General features: G+C 40.1%; 2 protein-coding genes across 4 annotated transcripts in view; one reads left to right on the forward strand and one right to left on the reverse strand.

Moving 5' to 3' along the window:
• Positions 1–27,697, forward strand: part of LOC125166956 (protocadherin beta-15-like) — a 56,456-nt gene that overhangs the window by 22,394 nt on the left and 6,365 nt on the right. Inside the window, exon 3 of one of the 3 annotated variants that reach the window (XM_047860937.1) lies at positions 9,372–9,436. Coding sequence is in view for 2 of the 3 variants with exons in the window: in XM_047860932.1 (XP_047716888.1) it covers positions 9,372–9,574 (203 nt within the window). In the remaining variant the exon portion in view is untranslated. Of the gene's footprint in view, positions 1–9,371; positions 9,575–27,697 lie in introns of those variants that run through there. The other 2 variants (XM_047860932.1, XM_047860936.1) reach the window with 2 other exon arrangements.
• On the reverse strand, positions 21,967–23,424 carry LOC125167070 (mitochondrial ornithine transporter 1-like). The gene has a single exon (XM_047860942.1). It carries the CDS (start codon positions 23,317–23,319, stop codon positions 22,414–22,416), a length of 906 nt encoding a protein of 301 aa, XP_047716898.1. The 5' UTR covers positions 23,320–23,424; the 3' UTR covers positions 21,967–22,413.

The following is a 27,697-nucleotide window of genomic DNA, read 5'->3' on the forward strand; positions in this document are numbered from 1 at the left end:
TGAACCAAAAGATCATGACCTGAGCCAAAGTCAGATGCTTAACCGACTAAGCCACCCAGGTGCCCCGGATTATTTTATCTTCTTGATGAACTGACACTAGTATGAAACATCCCGTTTAGTGTCTGGTAATACTGTTAATCTGATATTACTATAATCACCCTATATTTCTTATGCTTAGAGTTCATATGATATATCTTTTCCCTCCTTTTTTTTTTTTCAACGTTTATTTATTTTTGGGACAGAGAGAGACAGAGCATGAACGGGGGAGGGGCAGAGAGAGAGGGAGACACAGAATCGGAAACAGGCTCCAGGCTCCGAGCCATCAGCCCAGAGCCTGACGCGGGGCTCGAACTCACGGACCGCGAGATCGTGACCTGGCTGAAGTCGGACGCTTAACCGACTGCGCCACCCAGGCGCCCCTCTTTTCCCTCCTTTTACTTGCTCATCCTTTTTATTTTCTTTTTTAATTTTATTTATTTTTAAAATTTGGTTAAAATTTAGTTTAAAATTTCCAAATTAGTTACCATATAGTGCAACAATGATTTCAGGAGTAGATTTATCAGTGCCCCTTACCCATTTAGCCTATCCCCTCTCCCTCAACCCCTCCATAACCCTCTGTTCTCCGTATTTGAGAGTCTCTTATGTTTTGTCCCCCTCCCTGTTTTTATATTATTTTTGCTTACCTTCCCTTAGGTTCATCTGTTTTGTCTCTTAAAGTCCTCATATGAGTGAAGTCATATGATACTTGTTTTTCTCTGACTGATGTAGTTGCAGATGGCAAGATTTTATTCTTTTTGATTGCCGGGTAATACTCCTATTGTGTGTGTGTGTGTGTGTGTGTGTGTGTGTGTGTGTGTGTATACCACATCTTCTTTATCCATTCATTCATTGGTGGACATTTGGGCTCTTTCCATACTTTGGCTATTGTTGATAGTGCTGCTATAGACATTGGGGTGCATGTGTCTCTTCGAAACAGCACACCTGTATCCCTTGGATAAATACCTAGTAGTGCAATTGCTGGGCTGTAGAGTAGTTCTATTTTTAAATTTTTGAGGAACCTCCATACTGTTTTCCATAGTGGTTGCACCAATTTCATTCCCACCAGCAGTGCAAAAAAGATCGTCTTTCTCTACATCCTCTCCAACATCTGTTGCCTGAGTTGTTAATTTCAGCCATTCTGACAGGTGTGAGGTGGTATTTCATTGTGGTTTTTATTTGTATTTCCCTTATGATGAGTGATGTTGAGCATTTTTTCATGTGTCAGTTGGCCATCTAGATGTCTTTTTTGGAGAAGTGTCTATTCATGTCTTTTGCCCATGTCTTCACTGGATTATTTGTTTTGGGGGTGTTGAGTTTGATAAGTTCTTTATAGATTTTCAATACTAACCCTTTATCTGATAGGTCATTTGCAAATATCATCTCCCATTCTGTCCATTGCCTTTTAGTTTTGCTGATTGCCGTCTTAATATTTTAAATACATCATATGTAAACACAGAATTGGATCTTGCTTTTTTTAATCCAGTTTTATCATTTTTGTCTCTTAATTGTAGAGTTAGTTCCACTTATATTTAATGTAATTATTTATATTATTGTGTTTATTGCAATTTTTTAAATATTTTTTGTTTTTAATATAAGTTATTGCTAAGTTGGCTAACATACAGTGTATACTGTGTGCTCGTGGTTTTGGGGGTAGATTACCATGATTCATCGCTTACATACAAACACACAGTGCTCATCCCAACAAGGGCCCTCCTCAATGCTCATCACCCATTTTCCCCTCTCCCCCAACACTGTTTGTTCTCTGTATTTAAGAGTCTCTTACAGTTTGCCTCCCTCCCTCTATGTTTGTAACTATTTCCCCCCTTCTCTACCCCCGTGGTCTTCTGTTACATTTTTCAAGTTTCACATATGAGTGAAAACATATGATACCTGTCTTTCTCTGACTGATTTATTTCACTTAGCATAATACCCTCCAGTTCCATCCACGTTGCTGCAAATGACAGTATTTCATTCCTTCTCTTTGCTAAGTAGTAGTCCATTGTATATGTAAACCATATCTTCTTTATTCATTCATTAGTTGATGGACATTTAGGCTTTTTCCATAATTTGGCCACGTTGAAACCACTGCTATAAACATTGGGGTACATGTGCCCCTATGCATCAACACTCCTGTATCCTTAGGATAAATTCCTAGTAGTGCTATTGCTGAGTCGTAGGGTAGTTCTATTTTTAGTTTTTTTTTTTTTTAATTTTTTTTTCAACGTTTATTTATTTTTGGGACAGAGAGAGACAGAGCATGAACAGGGGAGGGGCAGAGAGAGAGGGAGACACAGAATCGGAAACAGGCTCCAGGCTCCGAGCCATCAGCCCAGAGCCCGACGCGGGGCTCGAACTCACGGACCGCGAGATCGTGACCTGGCTGAAGTCGGACGCTTAACCGACTGCGCCACCCAGGCGCCCCTCTATTTTTAGTTTTTTGAGGAACCTCCACACCATTTTCCAGAGCAGCTGCACCAGTTTGCATTCCCACCAACAGTGCAAGAGGTTTCCCGTTTCTCCACATCCTCTCCAGCATCTGTTGTTTCCTGAGTTAATAATTTTAGCCACTCTGACCAGTGGGATGTAGTATCTCAGTGTGGTTTTGATTTGCATTTCCCTGATGATGAGTGATATTGAGCATCTTTTCATGTGTCTGTTGGCCGTCTGGATGTCGTCTTCTTTGGAGAAGTGTCTATGTCTTTTTCCCATTTCTTCACTGGAATATTTGTTTTTCAGGTGTTGGCTTTAAGTTCTTGATAGATTTTGGGTACTAACCCTTTATCTGATACGTCATTTGCAAATATCTTTTCCCATTCCGTTGATTGCCTTTTAGTTTTGTTGATTATTTCCTTTGCTGTGCAGAAGCTTTTTATCTTGATGAGGTCCCAATAGTTCACTTTTGCCTTTAATTCCCTTGCCTTTGGAGACATGTCAAGCAAGAAATTGCTGTGGCTGAGGTCAAAGAAGTTATTGCTTGTTTTCTCTAGGATTGTGGTGGTTTAAGATTTTATTTTTTAAGTAATCTCTACAACCAATGTTGGGCCCAAACCCACAATCCATAAATCAAGAGTTGCATGCTCTACCAACTGAGCCAGACAGGCACCCCTACTGCAGTTTTTTGTACCATCTATTTTCATTCCTTTGTTTCTTGTTTACTGGGTTTGGATTTTGTTGGTTTGTTTGTTTTGCTTAATGTGTATTTTTTTGTATTCCATTTTATATCCTAAATTAACTTTTTACCTGTAATGTTTTTGGGGGTATCTCAGGATATGAATACACAGCCTTTCCTTAACACAGTCGACCTTAAGTTTTTATTATTTCACTTCACCAATAATGTGAAAAACTTTCTATTAGGTGATTCTCATCTTTTTTTGTCATGGCAGAGAAGATCAGTACAAGATATAGGAGAGATAATTAAGAATTCATATGGTAAACAAACTCTGAATATAATCAAATTGGGAAATACTTGAAAAAGATTTTAATATGCAATGTGTAGAAGATACTCCATACTAGAGAGAAATCTAATAAAAATAATCAGTGTGAGAAAGCCTTCAGCCAGATTCCAACTTTAGGTGTGCACAAAAAGAACTCCTACTGAAGAGAAATGCTATGAATTCAGTGGATGTGAGAAAGCATTAACTAATCATTCATTGTTAAAACACACATGGGATCACACACTGGCACAAACTCTATCAGTTTAAGGAATACAGAGAGCCTGTCAGCTATTCTTTGTAGTGTAGGGCTCATGATGTGAAAATTCTTGGAAAAGAATATACAAAATGTAGGAAAACCATTATTCATTCTTCATCCATTGTTGTACATGTAAAACTCATGGTGGAAATAAGCTTTATTTCACATAATGTGAAAAAGTGTTGAATTTTTTCATCTCTTAGAAGAATGCTTTCTCAATGAAGACAAATACCATGAATGTGAAAAATGTGGGAAAATATTCAGTTGTCCTTAAACCTTGAGGCACATGTGAGAACTCATATTGAAGATATGACTTTGACTATAGAAGATTATGAGTAAATCCTTATTTCTTCCACATTCCTTACTGTACATGTAAGATTGACATTGAGGGGAATCCTTATGAATGTAAGGAATATAGGAAAACCTTCACTTACTCCTCAAAGCTTACTCAACAGGTGAGAAAACCTACCAAAAAGGAACTCTATACATGGAAGAAATGTGGGAAAGACTAGTTTTCCCTCTCCTTTTAATAACCACGAGCACTGGAGAGATGCCTTATAATTGTATATGATTTACTGTATATATGATATTACACATTGGAAGAGAAACACTGTGAATATATGAAATGTAGTATCTACTGCCTTCGCATCTGTTCGGTAGTGAGAACTCATACTAGAGAGAAACCATGTTAATGTTTGGAATGTGGGAAAGTCTTAGCTTGTATCCAATTCCTTCAAAGCCTTGTGAAAATTCACATTGGAGAGAGAGCATATAAGTATAAGAAATATGGAAAAGTGTATTTCCTAACACTTCAATACATATTTGAGAACATATACACAGAAGAGAAACTATATAAATGTAAAGGATGTGGAAAAGCTTTGAAGTTTTTCTCATTGCTTAGTGAGCTAGTGAGAACTCATACTGTGATACAAGACTGTAAAAAATGTGGAAAATTCTTTAGTTTACCTTCATGCTTCAAAGGCATGTGAAAAGTCAAATTGGAGAGAAATGGGATGAATGTCGTCATTTTTGGAAAACCTTCCAATGACTCTCATCTTTTATTATGTGTAAGGAAATTCATACTGGAGGAGAAATCTTTAAAATGTTGTAAGTATGGGGGCACCTGGATGGCTCAGTCAGTTGAGCGTCTGACTTCAGCTCAGGTCACGATCTCACAGTCCATGAGTTCGAGCCCCACATCGGGCTCTGTGCTGACAGCTCAGAACCTGGAGCCTGCTTCAGATTCTGTGTCTCCCTCTCTCTCTCTGCCCCTCCCCTGCTCATGCTCTATTTCTCTCTGTCTCAAAAATAAATAAAAACATTAAAAAAAATGTTGTAAGTATGGAATTTCTTTAACAGTGTCTCATCTTTGAAGTGACTCATAAGCTCATAATTTCTCATATTTTTTAGCTCAAAATTCCTACTTTTTATTTTCTAACATAAACCTTTATGGTATGAAAATTGTTGTTCCCAATACCCTTGTAGCTATATCATACAACTTCTGATGTTATTTGCATTATGATTCACTAAAATGTATTATATCATTTCTATTGTGAAGTCTCTTTGAACTTAAGTAAAGTATTTTCAGTATGTAAGTATATTTGAAATTATTTTTGTTATTGTTTCTAATTAATTACCACTATATGCAATGCATGTGGTCATTGTGCTATTGACTTTGGTACTTGTTGGGACAAATAATTGATTCTTACTGTTGAGAGATCTACAGCATTTTTGTAGCTAATGTAGTACGTAACTAATTGTTTTGGTCAATGGGTAGTTGATATAAGTAAAAACTGCCAAGGTATCAAAAAGGATGGTTTCATTAGACTTGGTAATTTCACCTTCTTTGTTTTGCTCTTCCAAGTTGGACACAACACTTCAAGTTGGAGAGCCATTTCAACCATGAGAATGAAAGCTAAGGATAATGATTGTGCTGGATTGTGTTATATGAGGCTTAGAACCATGTTTTCCAGAATCCTATATGGTTTTAGGTTAAAAGTGGACAAGAGGAACATGCATGAGATTTGGAATGCAAAATGAAGAAGCTATTAATCTCAAAAGGGTGTGGAAGTAGCAGATTGACAGATGCAGAACCATTCAGAAGTTTCAAACTTCATGGTTGACTTCCTGACTATTGGCTTTGTTGAACATCAGCCCTGAGCCGATCATTAAGCACTTAACCTCAGTTCCTTCAGAGGTGGTAGATTCCACAAACATCTCCATGAGCTCATTCTTCATAGACCTACTTTGATGGATAGAAATGCACAGCTGTTTGAATTTCCATATGCACTCAAACCTGCTTACTCTTACTGCCCTTTCAGGATATCATGATTTGAAACTTTTCCAATATTCTGATTCCCTTTTCTCTACATTGTAAAAGGTGTATTTTCTTTAGTGAGCACATAGTTCAAAAATAAACATAAACAAATTAGTAACTTTGGTCCCCTTTTGTATTAAGTGGTTACACTATGCCTGTACTGACTATTTCTGGACGCTTCCAGGAGAGAAATAAGCACCTTGCTGATTTGTGGGTCATGTTGTGAGAATTTTACATTACTCAAAACTAATAAAATCCTAAATGATAAACATAGTATGTTTTAAATTAATTGATTAATGTAACTCATCATATTAGCAACATAAAGGAGAAAATTTGTGTGATCACCTCAATAAATGCATAGAAAGTCTTTGAAAAATTTAAAGTGCGCTCTGTGAAATTTTCAACACTCTAGAGGATGGGAACATCTTCACTGTGGTAAAGAATATCTACAAAAATCCTACAACTAACATCATACTTAATAGTGAAATAATGAGTACTTCCCCATTATATTAGAGACAAGGCCAGTAAGTTCTCACTGTTTCTGTTCAACATTATAATGGAGGATCTAGTCAATTTAAAAATACAGGAAAAAAAATAGGGGCGCCTAGGTGGCTCAGTCGGTTAAGCGTCCGACTTCAGCTCAGGTCATGATCTCGTGGTCCGTGAGTTCAAGCCCTGCGTCGGGCTCTGGGCTGATGGCTCAGAGCCTGGAGCCTGCTTCAGATTCTGTGTCTCCCTCTCTCTCTGCCCCTCCCCTGTTCATGCTCTGTCTCTCTCTGTCTTAAAAATAAATAAACATTAAAAAAATTAAAAAAAATACAGGAAAAATAAATAAAAGACTGGGGTGCCTGGATGGTTCAGTCAGTTAAGCGTCTGACTCTTGATTTCAGCTCAGGTCATGATCTCCTGGTCGTGAGCTTAAGCCCGGAGCTTGCTCTGCGCTGACAGGATTCTTTTTCTCCCTTTCTCTATGCCCCACCCCCCCTCAAAATAAACATTTTTTAAAAATAAATAAATAAAAGACAGATATTTAAAATATTAGTGTTTATTTACAGATGATATAATTGTTAAACTACAGGGACTAATGAGTAGTAGGCTGAGCAAGGGTGAGGATATAAGGTTGATTTCTATACTATAGAAAATCAGTTATATTTCTTTTTAAAAATTTTTTTTAACGTTTATTTATTTTTGAGACAGAGACAGAGCATGAACAGGGGAGGGTCAGAGAGAGGGGGACACAGAATCTGAAACAGGCTCCAGGCTCTGAGCTGTCCGCACAGAGCCCGACGCGGGGCTCAAACTCACAGACCGCGAGATCATGACCTGATCCGAAGTCGGCCGCTTAACCAACTGAGCCACCCAGGCGCCCCAGAAGATCAGTTACATTTCTATATAACTGCAACAAATGGAAAATAAAAGTTAAAAACTACCATTTGCTATAACATTAGAAAATAAATAGGAATAGATTTAACCAAAGATGTGCAAAATTTCGACACTGAAAATTATAAAATATTGCAAAGAAGGGTTGAAAAGATTCAAATAAATGGAGAAATATGCCATGTTCACTGATTGGAGGACTCAGAATTGTTAAGATGTCCATTACTACAAAGTTGACCTCTATAGAGATGCAATCCCAATCAAAATCGAACCAGACTGTTTGGTAGAAATTGGCAATTGGCAAGCAAACATACTATTTGTAAGACATCATGTATAGACATATATATAGTAAGACATCTTGTATAGACATATATATTAGCAAAAGGATCAGTGAACAAACTAAAAATTGAACTTAATGTACTAGTAATTATTTGAAGAGAAAATGAACATTTTTTTTCGGTATCCTAATATACTCATGGATTTATGGACTTAATTTGTTCTAATCAAGTATACATCATTGGTTCTCTTTTACTAATTAATCACAACTTGGCCAGCAGGAAACTCCTTAAACTGGCCTCTCTGGGTTTTGACCCAACCCATTATTTTGAAAGCATCCTTCTTGCTTTCTGGTAATAGCAAGAGGTCACAAAATTATTCTTTTTTTTATTGGTGATCCAGTATGTATTACACTATCCTTACAAAGAGCTCTGCTTCCTTTTAATTGAATAAAGGTGTTAGAGGACAAAATCTTGCAGGTCTGAAAAGTTGGAAGATTGAGTATAAGGAGCTCTGGCTTAGAAGCATGTTGATGGACATGTGAGAGTGAACATAAAGTGTGAAAACCTCTATGTGCTAAGTTAATGGCCACCAGAGGGCATCCCACCAAGAAGAGTCACTAAACATTGAAATAGACAAAATTATATATCCATTGAACTTTAAAAATTAAAAAAAATTTTGTAATGTTTATTTTTAGAGAGAGACAGAGCGTGAGTGGGGGAGGGGCAGAGACAGAGGGGGAGATAGAGAATCCAAAGCAGGCTCCAGGTTCTGAGCTGTCAGCAACCGGGCCTGATGTGGCTCTTGAACCCACAAACCGGGAGATCATGACCTGAACCAAAATGAGACACTCAACTGACTGAGGCACCCAGGCACCCCATATACCCTCTGAACTTTAGAAAGCTTTTTTTCATCAGCCAGAATACCACTGGCACGATGAGCACATGAACAAAGAGGACACATTGGCAACGATGCAAGTGTCTGTGCCTCACTTACCAAGGCTGATCTAGCTGCTTCCATACACAGCCAAATGTCTAACCTTCCAGCAATTGAGACCAACACTAAACCCCTTATATGGCAGGAATGGCCTCAGTTACCATTGCTCCTAACAAACAATTTGGGGAATTTGTGCTTCCCATTTCTGAACTCTGAGCTCTGCATGGTTAGAAGCCCTTGTCCCTAAAGGGAAAAATTTCCACCAGGAAACAAACCAAGATTCCCAATATAATGTAAGCTAAAGCAGTAGCCTCAATCTTTTGGATTCTATGTGACCAGGGCCCAGCAGACAAGAAGAGAAGTGACCAACTTGACTCTTATCAGGAGGAAATAGGACTGCTATTACACACTGGGGGGCAAGGAAAAATATGTTTGGCACCCCATGGACCCACTTAGATGCCTCCTGGTACACCTTTGGCCATTTACTTTGGTAATTGGACATATGCAACAATCCCAGATTGAGAAGGGCATGGTGACTATGGCTCAGATCTCTCAGGGATGAACGTCTGGATTACACCACCAGGTAAGCTGGTGAGATCAGCAGGGATGCTAGTGGAGGGTTGGAAGAAACCTAAAGTGGACAGTAGAGAAGTGAGGAAATGATTGTCAGTTTTAACCCTGAAACCAGGTTCAGTAGCAGGGGCTGTAGGTCATCCCATTAAACTTTCTCTTTAAGTTTCCCTCCAGGAAGAGGACCATCAGAACCATGAAAGAGCTGTCTTCCGAATATATGTACGAAGAGGATCTGACTGGCACAGCAGGTGGACTGTAAAGACATGGAGATGCACCACTAAGATTCCCCTTCAGAGAAGGACTTGTGTCTGGGAGTGGCAGGAGCGCTATCAGTGGGCATCCTTCAGCTGTCACACCCATCCCAGGGTAAGCCACATCAAGCCACTGATCAAGGTGGAAATATGAAGACCTGGTTATTTCAGACTAACACAAAACAACTCTAATGGGCCATTTTAGCTCCAGAACTCCCTACTTCTCTGTCTGCTGAATCCTGCCTCCATCACCTCAATTCCACAGGTATAAATCCCAAAGAACTCTCAGCAGACACCCTACACTCAAACTCTATCTCAATGTCAGCTTCCTAGAGATCCCAACTTAGTAACACAGCTTCTGGTTTGTTACTAGACTGTGGTAGAGACTGAACCCCTGACTACTAGATATTACCGGATTTATCAAACCATAAAATTGGTTTCCTGTGTATCAGCATTCCATCTTCAAGTGGAATAATACAAGATCATACATGACAAGTTCTAGAGAATGTAAATGTTTCATATGTTTCATTAGTGGATAGATCAGACTGGCAATGCACCTATTGCTCCTGCATTACCACCTCTCTTTCACCCTCCATCTATGGGCTCAGTGGGAGTGCCCTGTGATCAAATTACTGAAGATGGGAAATTTGAGCCTAACCTAGAAATATTTCCACACAGAAATCTGGCAGAAGCCAGAATAAGACCTCTAGAGAATTGCATCCTGTAGGACTGGCCCAGAAAGGGAGTGAACTCCCCCTCATGGGAGAGAACTTCAACTGGTGCAACGGATTGTTCACTTTTCCTGGAAAGAAAGATGGCTAGAGTTATAGAATTTTTAATAGTTTATTTTTATTTATTTTGAGAGAGAGACAGCAAATGTGTGAGGGGCACAGAGAGAGGGAGACAGAATCACAAGCAGGCTTCACACACTCAGTGCAGAGCCTGATGTGGGGCTCAAACTCACAAACTGTGAGATCATGACCTGTGCCAAAGTTAAGAGTTGGATGCCTAATGGAATGAGCCACCCAGGTGCCCCTAGAGGTATAGATTTGCATTTGTATTAGTTTTCTAGGGCTGCCATACCAAAGTACCACAAACTGGATGGCTTAAATAATGGACATTTTATCATCTTGTGGTTTTGGAAGCTGGAGGTCTGAAATTAAAATGTTAGCAAGGTTGGTTCCTTGTGAAGCCTCAGGGGGAAGAATCTGTTTTGGGTCCCTTTCCTGGACTTGTAGGTAGAATTCTTCTCCCTTTGTATCTTTACATAGTCTTCACTCCATTTGTGTCTGTGTCCAAAGTTCCCCTTTTTATAAGGGCATCAGCCATATTGGATTGGAGTCAATCCTAATGACCGCATTTTAACTTTGTTGCCTTTGTATTTTGAGGTACCAGGGGTTAGAACGTCTCAGGAAAGACATAATTCAACTCATAACGTCATTTATTCATGAGCAGTGGCTGATGATTTGGTCTATACGTCATGGTGTAGAAAGATTAGAAGGTTGATAACAAGAAAGTCTGTATATAATCTCTTGCTCTGAGCTTCTTTCAAGGTGTTCGTGTAATACTGTATTTCCTTCATTACATAACCCATTTATCCATTCTTTTAGTCATAGATATTATTGTTTGTTCTCTGCATTTATTTTCAAAATTTTCCATGCTTGGAAGGGACATTAAATTTGGCCACTGTGCTGGTCTAGATTGCAGGCAGCAATACTAGTCTAGCAACACTTCCCTTTCAGTCCACTCCTATTCACATAGAATAAGGTTGCAGAGCTGCAGAATGAGGGGGCTATATATACCACCAGCAATATAGCTGCATTCACTGTTAACCCCAATTTTTCCAGACGGGGTGAAGGTACATCCTGGCTGAGCAGGCCCTTAGGAATTCTGACATAAAGGTTAAAAACATAGTTACAGTTTCTTGCTTAGGAATTATCCCTGATTCTAGACCTTGTAGTTGCAGACCTGGTCCTATGACTACTGTATCAAGCAGGGAAAAAATAGTTGAGGCGATACGGGGACAAAAGTATGCCAGCACCTCCCCTACTCCCTCTTCCCCAGAGCCATCAGAAAAACAAGAGAAATCTAGCCAGTAGGGACAGTCCTTTAGACACACCTGTGAAGGCATGTAAGCCAGATCTTCCTGCTTTTATCTGTCCCTTTTTTAGACAACCAATTTTTTTCTTTGGTTTGAAGAAATGATGGTCAGTTGTCTAAATTGGTGCAGTATTTTCTGTTCTGGTTCTTTCATAACACTCTGAGCATTTGCATCTACCACCAGGTAAGCCAAGCCTAGTCCATTGTCCATATCTATTCCTGTCAGCACCCATTTGTAGCCCCCTGGAGCTACCAGTATCAGCTTGACTTGCCAGTTATTTTCAAGGATTTCCCACCAGGGAATCTGCCATATAGCCACCTGTAGTCTCTGTGTTTTTTGTGGACAGTCAGAACAGTCTTTACTGGCATTTTGTGTCTCAGTGGGTGCAAGAGGAATATGTTTAGATTCATCCCTTCTCTACATTGCCCTAATATCCACTTATTTCATGGACTCAGATGACCACCTTATCAAGGTATTAGTCTTTCAAACAGGATATTTGTCCATTCACCTTGGAACTGTCATCCATAAACCAAGCAACTTTTTTTGGTTAGTCGAGTGCTCTTTATAGAGCACTGCCATGTGATAGTAGAATGCAGAAAGTCCTTACGAAATTCCAGAGTCAGTCCTAGGGGAAAAGAGGCTCCTACTTGTAAATATCTCCTGTACTCCCCAGGCAGCATGCTCCTAAGTAAATCACTTCCATTTTATTATAGAACTTGTCTGGGCATTGTGGTCTTCATTAGAGTGTCTTTCAATATCACTCTAGATGTTATGGGTATTTCAGGTTTCAAGAACCTCCTATGTCCTGCAGTAATCAGGATAGCTTTGGTTAACATCTGATAGCAAGGTAGCAAATACCTGTCAAATGGAAATTCTCTTGTCCAAAGTCACCATAGTCATTACCGGGAAGCACTCACAGGCTTTTGTCTTAAGTCCCAGACGAGGTTCCTTCCACATAGGGCTATCGACAGAGAGAATTTGTCCCTACTAGTACTCTAGCTTCCATTCCACACTGTGTGGCTCAGGCAATCTTACTAGTTCTCCTTTAGCATGTCCAATTAGCCTTACTTGAAGAGAGCTGATTTACATGTCTTCTGTTTTATAATACTAAGTAGGAGAAATGTTCCCCAGTCAGATACAATGTCTGTAGCCCAAGTACAATCAGGTAAAAAAGACACAACGTCTTCATGTATAGCTTGTTCAAAGATACCAATTCTACAAAATTTTACCATAATTCTATCAACTTATATGTTCTTCACTGTAGCCTCTATTGGGATATTATCCACAGGTTTTGATTTTACTATACTAGGTAGAGGAAGAGTTCCTCAGCCATATAGAATATCCATTCCCATATAAAACATTCAGTAAAGATTTCATAACCTCTTTTTAAAAAAATTTTTTTAATGTTTATTTTTGACAGAGAGACAGAGAGCGAGCAGGGAAGGGGAAGAGAGAGAGAGGGAGACACAGAATTCGAAGCAGGCTCTAGGCTCTCAGCTGTCAGCCCAGAGCCCAATGTGGGGCTCAAACTCACAAGCCATGAAATCATGACCTGAGCTGAAGTCGGACACTTAGCTGACTGAGTCACCCAGGTGCCCCAACACAACATCTTTACATAATACTTGCTTAAACATTCTGTCTTTCATAATCCGACCAACCATTAAGGTTTTAGGTAATCTCAACCTAATTGTAGCCCAAATCATGGCTTCACCAGTGGGCTTTGGTACCACATTATGTGGGACTTCCATATCAAGGAGTCCTGGAAACTTCTCTTCTTCACCCTCTGACCATTTTAACCACTCTTGTGCAAAAGGCTTTGGGTCCCCTGTGAGAGGCCAAGTCATGGGATGCTGGCTCTTTTGTCAGTCTTGATTAATCTGCCTAACCAATGTCCCCAAGGGATTTCTGGTTAAGTTTCTCATTGTAATCTCTACCTTCTGACTTTTTACATGTCTCCAAACAGGGGTAAAGAGAGTTAGACTTGTTTGGGGGTCCTTTAATGTTGGGAGGCCAACGAGGAGGTCCCTTTGGCCTGCCCAACCTTAGGTAGTGCTGTATTAAAACCTTTGTTTAATGTAATCAGTGTCCATTTTATTTACCCCATTTTTAAGTTGTCATCTAAAGATTTCCACCCTGCTAGGACAAGTCCTATGGCTCCCTCCTTTTTGTTTCCTCTTTATTTTGTTCCTATAAACATTCATTCTATTCATCTATTCCTTAATAACCATAAAAATTTCCACCTTTTTTGGGAAGAGTACTTTGTCTCTCCCCTGGCCTCTCCCCAATCTCTTGTTAATTAATTTAATGTTTTTATTAGCATGTAGAAGACTCTTAGGGAGAAGCTGAGACAGAAAATTCGATTAGGCATCCCAAACTGTTTTTTGGTTTTGCAACAATAAGGTAATATGGGATGCCCATGTGAAAGGGCCTGCCCTAAATTCAGCATTTACAATGATCTAGGTGATGGGCATATTCAGTGGGCGAGTATCACCGTCATCATAAAGCCAATCCCACACAGTTTGCATGTGAAGTGTATAAGTAGCTTCATCTGGGCTGTTCCACTTGGCATTTCTAGAGGGAGATGGACAGTTCCTCTTCTCAGGGTAAACAGACCTTACAGTTACCCCGCGTTGGGCTCTGTGCTGACAGAGCCTGGAGCCTGCTTCAGATTCTGTGTTTCCCCCTCTTTCTACCCCTCCCCTGCTCACACTCTGTGTCTCTCTGTCTCTCAATAATAAATAAATGTTAAAAAAAAATGTTTAAAAAGATACTGGCCCTGGAATAAAAGATTAATAAATTTGTATTAAAATCAAGGACTTGGACTCACCAATAGACATCCTAAAGATGTAAAAATGACAAGTCCTGAGAATGTAATGTACAGCATGGTGACTATAGTTGATACTACTGTATTGTACATTTAAAAGTTTCTAAGAGACCAGATCTTAACATCTTTCATCTCAAGAAAAATATTATAAATATGTGTGGTGGTTGGATGATAACTAGACTTATTGTGGGGATCATTTCATTTCATTCCATAATACATACAAATATTGAATCATTATGTTGTACCTCTGAAACTAACATGTTACATGTCAACTAAACCTCAATAAAAATAAAAGATACGATAAGGTACAAGCCAGGCATTATCTACTAAATTGCATAATTACTCCTAAATAAATGCCTGAGAGTTCCATAATTTCTATTCCCAGTTATATATCCAAGAGAAACTCTTGCACATTTACATCAAGAGGTATATATGAGAGGGGCGCCTGGGTGGCTCAGTCAGATGAGTGTCTGACTTTGGCTCAGGTCATGATCTCGTGGTTTGTGGGTTCGAGCCCCGCATCGGGCTCTGTGCTGACAGCTCAGAGCTTGGAGCCTGCTTCCAATTCTGTGTTTCCTTCTCTCTCTGCCCCTCCCCCATTTGTGCTCTGTCTCTCTCTATAAAAAATAAATAAACGTAAAAAAATTTTTTAAATAAAAAAAAGAGGTATAAGAATATTTATATTAGCTGTGTGCACAAGAGAAAATATCAGGAAACAACCCATATGCCCACCAACTAATGAGTAAATGACAGTAGACTCACAAAATGGAATGTTTTACAGTAGCCAAAATAAATGAATTACAGTAACACAACATTATTGGATTTTAAGAATAAATATTAAGTGGAAAAATAAGTAGCAAAGTATTAGATACAGTATTTTTACCTTTACTATAAAGTTTAAAACAACTAAATGAAAAATATATACAGGGGAGTAATATATAATACACTAAAAGCATATTCAAAAGAGCAAAGAATGATGTACATAGAATTCGGGATGATGATTATCTTCATTTGGTGAAGGTGGAGACAGGTATGAGGGACCATGTATATGGGTAGATGTAGATTATTACCAAGTCCCTAGCATTTGGGAGAGGTGCTATGTTTATAAATTCCCATTACTATTTAGATTTATAACTAGACAGAGAAATAGATAGATGATATTGGATGTATAAGTAGATAAATAATGTAGGTCATATATGGACTAATGATGACAGTTTATTATAATCCAATTCTGTGAACTTGAGTTCTAACTAGAAAAAAATACTGCATATGTGATAGAACATAAGCACATGGAATTAACAATGAAGTATTCTCACTAAAATATTTAACTTCAACCAAGCCTTCCCTCAAGGACACAAAGCCCAGAAACCCAGGGGCCTTCCTGTATTACAGAAGACAGGAATAGCACCATGGTAGTCTCCACATCAAGAGCTGAAGACTAACTCTGCTGTGCAGCTTCTTGATGACCCAATGGACACCTGAGTCTGAGAATATTCTTATGTCTGGTGTCAAGGACACAAGGAAGACTTTTTGTGGGCAACATCTCCAAGAACTAGATTGGGAACCCAGAGTGCTGCCTAGAGAAGAGTAAGCCATTTCTCCAAAGGCAGAAAGAAGCCTTTCCTCTGAATGCACCAAAGAGCCATTTGTCTTTTAACAGAAAAGAAGGTACATGGAAGGTTGCCCTAGTTAAGGCCTGCCAAGAGTCCAGGTGGCTGATGAGAACCTAATGAAACGACTTTAGGCTGGAGTAGAACTACTCATTATAAAGACGACCATCTGGGGTGCCTGGATGACTTGGTTGAGCACCCAACTCTTGATTTTGGCTCAGGTCATGATCTTACAGTTTGTGGATTTGAGCCCCACATCAGGCTACATGCTGGCAGTGTGAAGTCTGCTTGAGATTCTCCCTCTGGTCCTCCCCCACTTGTGCTGTCTCTCAAAGTAAATAAATAAATAAAAAAGACAACAATCTGGCTTCCCCTTGGCAGACATAATACCCTTTCTGGGGAAATCCTCCCACCCCCTGAATGTGCAGGATTGTTAACAGACATCTATTTCTATAAAACTGTTTACCCACTGTGGAGTTTTTCACCTCAAGATACAGATTCAAAGCCAGTAATACCAAATGTTTTGTACTGTTTTCAAAAAAGCCATTAAGCCTGATGCAGTGAACCAGTCATCAGTTGACCACCATCAACCTGAAAAAGGTCAGGACACAGGAAGAAGCTAATCTACCTCTTAAACATCATTGACAAAGAGTAATCGTTGGCATCAGGAGGGAGCTGAGAACACTGTGGATGGTGCAGCACATGAAGCAGGCCACAGGCTTGGATAATAGTTCCAACACTGAAATAATTAACTTTCTTTTTTTTTTTTTTTAATTTATTTTTGGGACAGAGAGAGACAGAGCATGAACGGGGGAGGGGCAGACAGAGAGGGAGACACAGAATCGGAAGCAGGCTCCAGGCTCTGAGCCATCAGCCCAGAGCCCGACGCGGGGCTCGAACCCACGGACCGCGAGATGGTGACCTGGCTGAAGTCAGACGCTTAACCGACTGCGCCACCCAGGCGCCCCAATAATTAACTTTCTAAAAACGTTCTCAGCAAAGACTTCTGGGCCATTCCACATGAATCTGGACAGACCAGAGAGATTAGAGAGTTACAGGCTTTCAATGGTGCTCAAGTTGGAAATGCAGACTCCAGATAGAGGGTACTTTCTGAATTTGAGCAAAAATCTCCTGTGAGTATTTTATGTACACAACTACTTCCTAGAAGTATCATCACTTGTCTTTAGAACCCTGGGCCAAAAAAAAAAAAAAATAATAACCTATTTTTCTTTCAAATTCAGCAACTTGGAGATACTTTCTTGTTTGAACAAGAAAAATTTTTTGAACAATTTTCTTGTTCAAACAAAATATCAGCTTTGATGCTCCATTGCCAGATATGGTCCTTCTGAGGTATCACATATACTGAACAATTGCTACAGCTTGGTATCCCATGAAAGCTAGACAAAGAATGAATTTCTTTTTAAAAAAAATTTTTTTTTCAACGTTTATTTATTTTTGGGACAGAGAGAGACAGAGCATGAACGGGGGAGGGGCAGAGAGAGAGGGAGACACAGAATCGGAAACAGGCTCCAGGCTCTGAGCCATCAGCCCAGAGCCTGACGCAGGGCTCGAACTCACGGACCGCGAGATCGTGACCTGGCTGAAGTCGGACGCTTAACCAACTGCACCACCCAGGCGCCCCAGAATGAATTTCTAGCTACAACATCACTGTAGCATTGCAAGATGCAGACCATTTGGCTCTGACAGTATACCAAAAGGTATAATAAATATCAGAAAAGATTTTTCAAAGATGAGGGTTAAATTACATTATGTCAAAGTGAAGTTTAAAATAAGACCAGGCATCAGAACAACAGATTTGACAATTTACATCTTAGAGATAAATAACCGTCTCACTACACACACAAATAAATGGTAACTGTGAGGTGATGGATGTGTTAACAAACCTAATTGTGGTAATCATTTCACAAGATATACATATGTCAAATCATCACATTGTAAACCTTAACTTACACAATGTTATCTGTCAATTAAATCTCAATAAAACTATGGAGAAAAAGAAATACCATGCACCAATTTAAGGAATACAAAAAACCCAACTATACAAAAAGAAAACACAACTAAGGGAAAGAGGCAGCCCCTTAAATTCAGAGATCCCATCACTCATTTTACACACACATACAATTTGGATTCTACCTTTTTTAATGTTTATTTATTTTTGAGAGAGAAAGAGAGCATGAGCAAGGGAGGGACAGATAGAGAGGGGGACAGAGGATTTGAAGTGGGCTCTGTGCTGACAGCAGACAGCCTGATACAGGGCTCCAACTCAAGAATTGCGAGATCACGACCTGAGCTGAAGTCAGATGCTTAACCCACTGAGCTACACAGGAACCCCTATATTCTACTTTTTCATATAAAATTTTATTCTAGGGGCACCTGGGTGGCTCTGTCAGTTAAGCATCCAACTTTAGCTCAGGTCATGATCTCATGGCTCATGGGCTCGAGCCCCGCATTGGGGTCTGTGCTGGCAGTTCAGAACCTGCAGTCTGCTTTGGATTCTGTGCCTCCCTCTCTCTCTGCCCCTCCCCTGCTCACATTCTCTCTCTCTCTCTCTCTCAAACAAACACTAAAAAAATTTTTTTTAAATTTTATTCTAGAATATCATTCTTCTAACTGTAAAACAAACATCTAAACCATCAGATCCTTGAGGATAGAAACCAAATACATTAATGTCTGAATACCCAGAGGTAAATATGGTACATTATAAATGATGTGAATTAAATATTTTTAATTAGGTAAATAATTTAATAATATAAAACTCCAAATTTCTCTAAACACATTATTTCAAGTTACCTTATCTTTGTCTGGAGTACAGATCTAAAATTATACAAATTGTACCCAAATATCAAATCATAAGTTAAGCAAATTGAGTGGAAAAAAATTCTCCTGACTTAGAATTTGTTCTTCCTTAGCTGCCTCAAACCATTTTTTTTAAGTTTACTTATTTTGGGGAGCCTGGGTGGCTCAGTCAGTTAAGCAACCAACTTCAGCTCAGGTCATGATCTCGTGGTTTGTGAGTTTGAGCCCCGTGTCTGGCTCTGTGCTGACAGCTGAGAGCCTGGAGCCTGCTTCGGATTCTGTGTTTCCGACTGTCACTGCCCCTCCCTCACTTGTGCTCTCTGTCTATCAAAAATAAATAAAATATAAAAAATAAGTTTATTTATTTTGAGGGTTGGGACAGAGAGGGAGATAGAGAATCCCAAGAAGGCTCTGCACTGTCAGCACAGAGCCCAACATGGGGCTTGAACTCAGGCACTGTAAGATCATGACCTATTTCTTTTGAAAACTATGTCTTTTGAAGATATTGTTAAACCTTTGATAGACAACACGTAGAAAGGTATGCCAACAACAGGAGTGAGACAAGCTCACAAGTGCTGGGCAGGGGGCCTGTGGACTCTGAAGACATTCACTTCCTGCTGGAAGCCAGTTCTGCTCTCTCTTCTTCCTTAATCCAGGTCTGTTTGGATGAAGTTCCACTAAGTAGCTACTGACCATTTAAGTATGAAATGTAGAACATAAATGTGGGAATGCAAGCTTGTCCAGCCACTCTGGAAAACAGCCTGGAGGTTCCTCAAAAAACTAAAAACGGAACTACCCTAATGACCCAGCAATTGCACTACTAGGCATTTATCCACAGGATACAGGTGTGCTGTTTTGAAGCGAGACATGCACCCCCATGTTTATAGCAGCACTATCAACAATAGCCAAAGTATGGAAAGAGCCCAAACGTCCATCGATGGATGAATGGATAAAGAAGATGTGGAATGGAGTATATGCAATGGAGTATTACCCGGCCATCAAAAGGAATGAAATCTTGCCATTTGCAACTATATGGATGGAGCCGAAAGGTATTATGCTAAGTGAAATTAGTCAGAGAAAGACAAAAACCATATGACTTCACTCATATGAGGACTTTAAGAGACAAAACAGATGAACCTAAGGGAAGGGAAACAAAAATAATATAAAAACAGGGAGGGGGACAAAACAGAAGAGACTCATAAATATGGAGAACAAACTGAGGATTCCTGGAGGGGTTGTGGGAGGGGGGGATGAGCTAAATGGGTAAGGGGCACTAAGGAATCTACTCCTGAAATCGTTGTTGCACTATATGCTAACTAATTTGGATGTAAATTTAAAAAATAAAAAAGAAAATTAAAAGAAAAAAGAAAAAAAAACAATTGAAGGCTTGAAAGGACAGCTATTAAAGACCTATCATTATCACTATAAAAAAAAGAACATAAATGTATAAGTAACTCAAAAGTAAAGTAGAAAAATGGTTTGGGGCACCAGGAGGGCTCGGTTGGTTAAGTATCCAACTTCAGTTCAGGTCATGATCTCATGATCCGTGAGTTCAAGCCCCTCGTCGGGCTCTGTGCTGACAGCTCAGAGACTGGAGCCTGCTTCAGATTCTTATGTCCCTCTGTCTTTCTGCTCCTCCCCCTCTCACACTCTGTCTCTCTCAAAAATAAACATTAAAGGGGCACCTGGGTGGCTCAGTGGGTTAAGCGTCCAACTCCAGCTCAGGTCATGATCTCACGGTCCGTGAGCTCAAGCCCCGCGTCGGGCTCTGTGCTGACATCTCAGAGCCTGGAGCCCGTTTCAGATTCTGTGTCTCCCTCTCTCTCTGCCCCTCCCATGTTCATGTTCTGTCTCTCTCTGTCTCAAAAATAAATAAACGTTAAAAAAATTTTTTAAATAAAAAAAATGCACATTAAAAAATTTTTTTTAAGTAGAAAAGTGGTTTTCTTTTAAAGAAAAAGCAAATGGAAGACCAACCATTGCTCTCCAGCACACCAAGCCCAACACTGAGTTTTCCCTCCCCAAACGTCTGCCGCAATCCCCATTTGTCAACATCTCATTTCTCTGACCCTCTTGTTTCTGGGACTATGCCTAGAGTTACTGCTGAAGCTTCACAGATAGCAAAAAGCTAAGGGGAACTGGAGATTCCACACAAAATTTCCAATGGTGATAGATACACATGGTGTGGACTACTACTAAGACTGGTAGCTGGCTTGCTTTCAGCTTTCCAAGGTGTTTAAAAACAGTTTTTATTGAGAGAAATTCTGCTTGTCTTTGAGCAGCAAGGAATAATGAGGCTTACTTTGGCTGTAACAAGAATGACCCCCTATACCATATGGCCAAAGAACAGTTGCTCATCTACAAGTCTGTGTGGATCAGATGAAATATGTCTTGTTTTTTTGTTTTCTGGGTTTTTCTTTTATCAGTGCTTTACACATACATATGATATAGTTTAATAAATTGCTTTTCTCATGTTTCATTGCTTTATAAAGTTACACCCAATATACAGTCATCAATAAATTTCCCTGATGGCCAATATCAAATTTAGAAGGTTCCAACATTGTAAAAGAATGACAAAGAGTTATAGATCCTGAGGTAGACTTCAGGATGGGTCAGCCCTAGCATTATTTACTGTGGAGTGCAAGTATTAAATTCTGTTTGGTTTTTCCTGTGAGGAGAGAATTTCATTTACTTGCTCGCCAAACAATGAGCAAAGGATCCCTTGGCTTTGGTGCTCTATGTTCCCTGGAAGGGTTTCTGACTGTTGGAGGCAGAGAGGACAATGAATGGTCCAAAGTGCTTCAATAGCCCCATTCCATTTATCCGTCCCTCAATCTAAAGCCCAGCAGAGGGGAAGCTCTTTGGGAGGGAAAAAGAGGGAAAGTTGGTACAGATGAAGCCTGCACTACTTCCCCAAGTCCTGATGCTGTAGGCTACACCTAAGAGTGCCGAATATGATCACACTTTGAAAGTGAATGCCACTATTTTAAGAATAGAGAAATTGCAGGATGCTTACTCTGAAACTGTACTCAACAATGTGGAAGCCACATCAGTATGCAAGTATGTTGTCCTCTTAAAAATCTAGGTGGGTATTTGGGGTTTCAAGCACCACACAAAAACTTTTTTAAAACTTTAATTGCCTAGTATAGAGAACATGTTAAGCAGAATGGGTTAAGCTATCATTTATGATCATCTTCATGAAACATGGTTACCTCTTTCTGCTGATATGACATTAAACATGGGACCAAACTGTTTTACTCACAACAGATAACCAACTAAACTGCATGTACATGTACAGGTTTATGCAAAAGCCGTGATATAACTAGATTTAGCATTCAGAACAGGTTCACAGACCACCAGCTCACTCTGTATATCCCACCAAACACAAGAGCAGTCATCTTCTATTTTAATACAATTATGGGTAGAAATTATATGATGTAAAATAGAAGATCTTCCATAAAGTTTAGGGTAGAAGAAGGGAAGACAAAAACAAAATTCCCATGAAGTAAAAAATAATTCCACATTGGTCCAGTACTCCATGAAACCAGAGATAAACTATAGTCCTCTAAGGCATTTACTTAGATCCAGTTCACCAAGACACTTCAATATGCTTCAAACTGGCTCATCATCATCCTCCTGCTATATTCATAAGCTAAAAATAGTGATCCATTGGCAGGGAATGCTCGAATCATAGTAGCTTTCATTCCAGAATATAAGGCTGCTATTCCTTCATTTTCCACAATACTTACAAGAGTTCCCATAAATCCAGCCTGTTTTCCAGACATGGAAAGAACCTGAATTCTGGATTTGATACAATCCACTGGGTATATGACAAGCCAAAGGCAAATTCCAGCAATTCCACCACTTAGCATCAAAGGGACAGGGCCTAGTTCGTCTTTTGATCTCCCGGAGGCAAAAAATGATCGACTCAGTTCATAGCCACCAAAGAAGAAGAAATAGCCCGGTACTTCTTGAAGTAGAGTGCTCGAAAGTCCGTGGTAGAAGCCCAAGAAGCCATCCTTTCTAAGGATACTCTTCACGACGGACCAGACTGTGTTCTGGCTTTTTGTTATTTTCCCTGACATTTCCATTTCGTGCATGGTCTGTAGCCGGCACTTCACAAGCTCAGTGGGGCACAGGGCCAGCGCAGCAAACACGGAGGCGAAGGACCCTGCAGTTGCGGTCTGTAGTTCACTCAGCTTCTCCTGTTTGTCCAATCCAACTACTTTCTTCACAAGCTGTTGGCAGAAGCCATAGCACATGAAGAGGACAGAGTTCTCGGCGACGTAGGCAATCAGCGCTGGGCCAGTCCCCTTGTAGAAGCCGCGGAAACCCACTTGGGAGTACGTCTTCAGGCAGCAGTCGGTGAAGCTCTTGTACAGGCCGGGGAACGTCTGCATCTTCACTTTCACTGTGTCGAAAGGCTGCCCAGTCAGGACACATGCTGTGCCCCCTAAGGCGCCCGCTGTGAGGTCGATGGTGGCTTGGATGGCAGGATTGGACTTCATGTTCGCCCACTCTTCCGCTGGTCTCCGTGGGAAGCAACTCTCTGGAGCTCAGGGCAGGCGTCCCACAGCCAGACGCCCATTCTCCACTCTCCCTCCTCCTGGGGAGAAGCCGCTTAACCCCAGGAGAGGCCTCGGGACGCGCTCCCGCGCACAGAAATAACCCCCGGCTTGCCGGCGTGCTCGAGGCCCTCCAGCGTGCCCTGCTGCCCGCAGCGCCCGCCCCACCCCCACCCCCGCCCCCGCCCCCGCCCCGCCCCCATCCGCCCGGCCCTCCCCGCACCCGCCCGCCGGGGACGAGGTCTCGGTACACACTTTTAATGAATTGTAACACAGAGATTGAAAGCTACTTTATAAATTCTTTCATTTAAGGGCAGAGACAATAGGCGCCGATGTTCGTGCTTTCCCCTTCGGCTAGGTTCCCACCTACTCCCCACATTTCTTACTAGGCAAAATAAAAGGGGATATGCTCCTGTTGGTCGAGCCTGGAGTCAAAGGGTCAAATCTAAAGACACAGAAGTTTCAAACAGAGAAGATAAACTACTTGGGGTTTTTTACATGACAGTCGGTGGCTGCTTTTGATCAGAAAACTGGAATGGCGGCTCTGCCGCAGGGTGAGGCCCCGCCGCACCTCTCTGGGTCCTGGTCTTCCCTCGACTGGGGACGCCCTGGTGACGGTGGGAATAGTGAGTTCTTTTGGTAACTCAGTACTTACTTTAAGAGAAATGGATCCCACTCTTTTTCAGTTAAGCTTTTCTTTTTACATAAGAGGGTAACTCTTAACTCTATAACTTATAACTCTGTAACTCATTATAGAGTTCTCAATATGAATAGAAAGCCAAGCTATAAATAAATCAAGTAAAAAACAAAGTTATAGTAGTTAGCAGAGTCCCTTTGTTTATGCTGCAGATTATTTGAAGCAAACTTTGTTTCTGTTGTAATTAGTTTCCTTTTTTTGTTTGTGTTTTTTTGGAGGGGGGGTTAATGTTTATTTATTTATTTTGAGAGAGAGAGAGAGAGAGAGAGAGAGAGAGGGAGGGAGACCATGAGTGGGGAAGGGAAAGAAAGAGGGAGAGAGAGAATCCCAAGCAGGCTCTGGACTGTCAGCACAGAGCTCAGCACACTACTCCATCTCACCAACTGTGAGATCATGACCTGAGCTCAAATCAAGAGTTGGGCACTTAACCGACTGAGCCACCCAGGTGTCTCTGTAATTAGAGTCTTTAATTTGAAATCAGCCACTTAAAATAGCTGTTTCTTTATACTTGTCTATCACTTTTATCATTTTTAATTCAAAATTATTTAATCCCTGTTATGTTCAGACATTAGTACATAGGCAAAAATAGTTTGCTTTTATTGTTAATTTTTCTATATTACAGGCGTTGTTCTAAGTCCTTTATATGTATCAACTCAATAGCCAACAACCAACAACTCAACAGCTCTATGAGGTACATAATATTATCACCTTCATTTTAATGATGAGAACATTGAAAAAAACAGATTTGTCCAACAGCACACAACTAATAGGTCACTGAGCTAGCATATAAACCCAGGCACTGCATCTCTTGATCTTGAGATTTTGATCTCTTTACTATCCTTTAGTAAGTTTACAGTGACTAACAAGCCCAAGTGCCTACTCTCAGTGAGTTTACAGCCTAGTGGGGGATGAGCCATAGGTAGTTTACACTTTAGAATGGTAAATGCATAACTGAGTATTTATCCCAGCAGACTACTGGAGAGTGCATGAGATTATAACAGACACTAAATGTGTAGTTGAGTACTTCATATCCAGTATTTGGTATGGTATAGAACAATAAGTATTTGTTGAATAAAAGGTAAAGAGTAGAAGCAAAGCCATAGTAGAGCTGCTCTAGATGGAGAGAAAGAAGGACTTGTTGGAGTTGGTGACATTAAGGTTGAGAATGGAGATCTGTGGGATTTGGCCAAATAGTCTTCTAGATATGGGCTAAAAATAAGTGGGAAGATGTGGTGACACGAGGCTGAAAAGGTAATTGGAGTACTCATAATCTTGTGTTTTTTAAAAAAATATAAACTTAGTCCTGAAAGCAGTGGTATACCTTTGAAGGGTTTTAAGCATGGGAATGACATGATCAAATATAGCTTAGGAAGATCACTTTGGTGGCCAACTCAAAAACCTAAATTGGTGAGAAAAAAAGTTTATAAACACACAACCAGTTAGGAAGCCATTGCCATTTGCTTGGCAAGAGATGAAAATGATTTGAACTGGAACACTGCCAGTAGAGATGAAGTAGTGATTGAAGAGCTTTTTTATAAGTAGACTCAGTAGTCAGAGGGTGAATAGTCAAAAGTTATGGCTTAAGCTTCTAGCTTCAGTAACTGGGTTGGGTGATTGTGCTCTTCATTTTCACTTAGTCATAAAACAAGGAAGAGCAAGTTTTCAAGGAAAAGGAGGAAAGGAGTTCCATTTGGGGACATTTGGAGTTGAGTTGCCTGAGAGATACAAGTATTTCTAGTATAAGCTGAATATACTAAATCTGAAGCTCTTAAGAGATCAGAAATATGGATTTGAGAATCAGCATAGTGCTAGTAACTGAAATGGGAGTCAAACAATCACTAGACCATTTTGTTATTGTATGCCGCATCTCTCCTTCCTATTAAAGATGGAATTCAGCCATCAGTGGTGTTGAGACCTTTATAAGAATAAATTTTTTGATAAGTGACTCACTGTAAAGGCAAATATGGTGGGAGCTTTTCAGGTGTCAATGCTTTAAGTGTAGCAAAATACCAAATGAACTAAAACAGCATTTATTATCTACCTACCATCCTTTCTTTAAAAAAAAATTTTTTTAATGTTTATTTTTGAGAGAGAGACAGACAGTGTGACAGGGGGAGGAAGAGAGAGAGGGAAACACAGAATCTGAAGCAGGCTCCAGGCTCTGAGTCATCAGCACAGAGCCCAATGCGGGGCTCGAACTCACAAACTGGGAGATCATGACCCGAGCCAAAGTCGAATGCTTAACCGACTGAGCCACCCAGACAACCCTCTACCTACCATCCTAACGTATTAAGAAAACTTGCTTCTTCTTATTTGCAAACATCAAGAAATAATCCAAAGTCTGATACTTGGGAGAAACCTTAAACCTCTGTATTCTGTACTAAAATCTTAAAAATTAGGACATTTTGGTAGAAAACAATCAGATAATGTGAAAGAGAAAATTAGTATTGTGAGATTTCCACCATCAGCATGTAGGATTTTAGACTTGAGAAGTCTGCACAGTTTTAACATTTCACTACGGATGTTTCCTGTCAAATACAAAATTAAAATGGGCTTTAAATGTTTGCTTCATGAGGCCAATTTTCAAACGAACCTTTAATCCCAACCTGTCAGAAATGAACTGCATGCAATAGTGCATTTTGCAAATTTTGTCAGTTTTCAGAAATAGCTTAAATGTAAGGCATTAGATTAGAATCTTAAGAACATGTAAAATTTAAGAATATGAAAATTATGTTTAAGAAATTTTGAAATACTATAGTGATGACTTCCTTTATGAACAATTTTGATTAACTAACATGGACACATCACCTCCATTCTGAGAATACTATTAAATGACTGCAGGATTAAAGTTGAAAATATTTACAAATGCAATCAATTCAAACCAATGTTGACTCAGTGAAAAGTACTCGGTATGATAGCCTTTGCTTTGTTTCTACTATTTTAACCAAGTGAGTGTAGTGCTTAAAAAAGAAAAAAAAGATAAAAATACTAAGTTTTATAAATAAAACTATAGTAACTCTTTTTTTTTTAAATTTTTTTTCAACGTTTATTTATTTTTGGGACAGAGAGAGACAGAGCATGAACGGGGGAGGGGCAGAGAGAGAGGGAGACACAGAATCGGAAACAGGCTCCAGGCTCGGAGCCGTCAGCCCAGAGCCTGACGCGGGGCTCGAACTCATGGACCGTGAGATCGTGACCTGGCTGAAGTCGGACACTTAACCGACTGCGCCACCCAGGCGCCCCTATAGTAACTCTTAAAGATAAAAATAGTAAGTTGTATCCTAACAAAAGTTAGGATAGTTTAGGAAAGGTTCTATACCTTGTGTTTTGTAACCTCCAAATGAAACAGGTGGGTTGGAAACTTAACATAAGGCAAAGATGGCATTTCCCAATTTCTTTGACCCTGCTGTGATTTTTTTTTTTTTTAACATTTATTTTTGAGACAGAGAGAGCCAGAGCATGAACGGAGGAGGGTCAGAGAGAGAGGGAGACACAGAATCTGAAACAGGCTTCAGGCTCTGAGCAGTCAGCACAGCGCCCGACACGGGGCTTGAACTCACGGACAGTGAGATCGTGACCTGAGCCCGAAGTTGGACGCTTAACCGACTGAGCCACCCAGGCGCC

Source organism: Prionailurus viverrinus, chromosome A1 (assembly GCF_022837055.1).
Source record: "Prionailurus viverrinus isolate Anna chromosome A1, UM_Priviv_1.0, whole genome shotgun sequence".
Taxonomy (NCBI): domain Eukaryota; kingdom Metazoa; phylum Chordata; class Mammalia; order Carnivora; family Felidae; genus Prionailurus; species Prionailurus viverrinus.

Bases quoted from the DNA above. Each gene is read 5' to 3' on its own strand.
- LOC125167070 (XM_047860942.1), bottom strand. From the start codon at position 23,319: ATGAAGTCCAATCCTGCCATCCAAGCCACCATCGACCTCACAGCGGGC.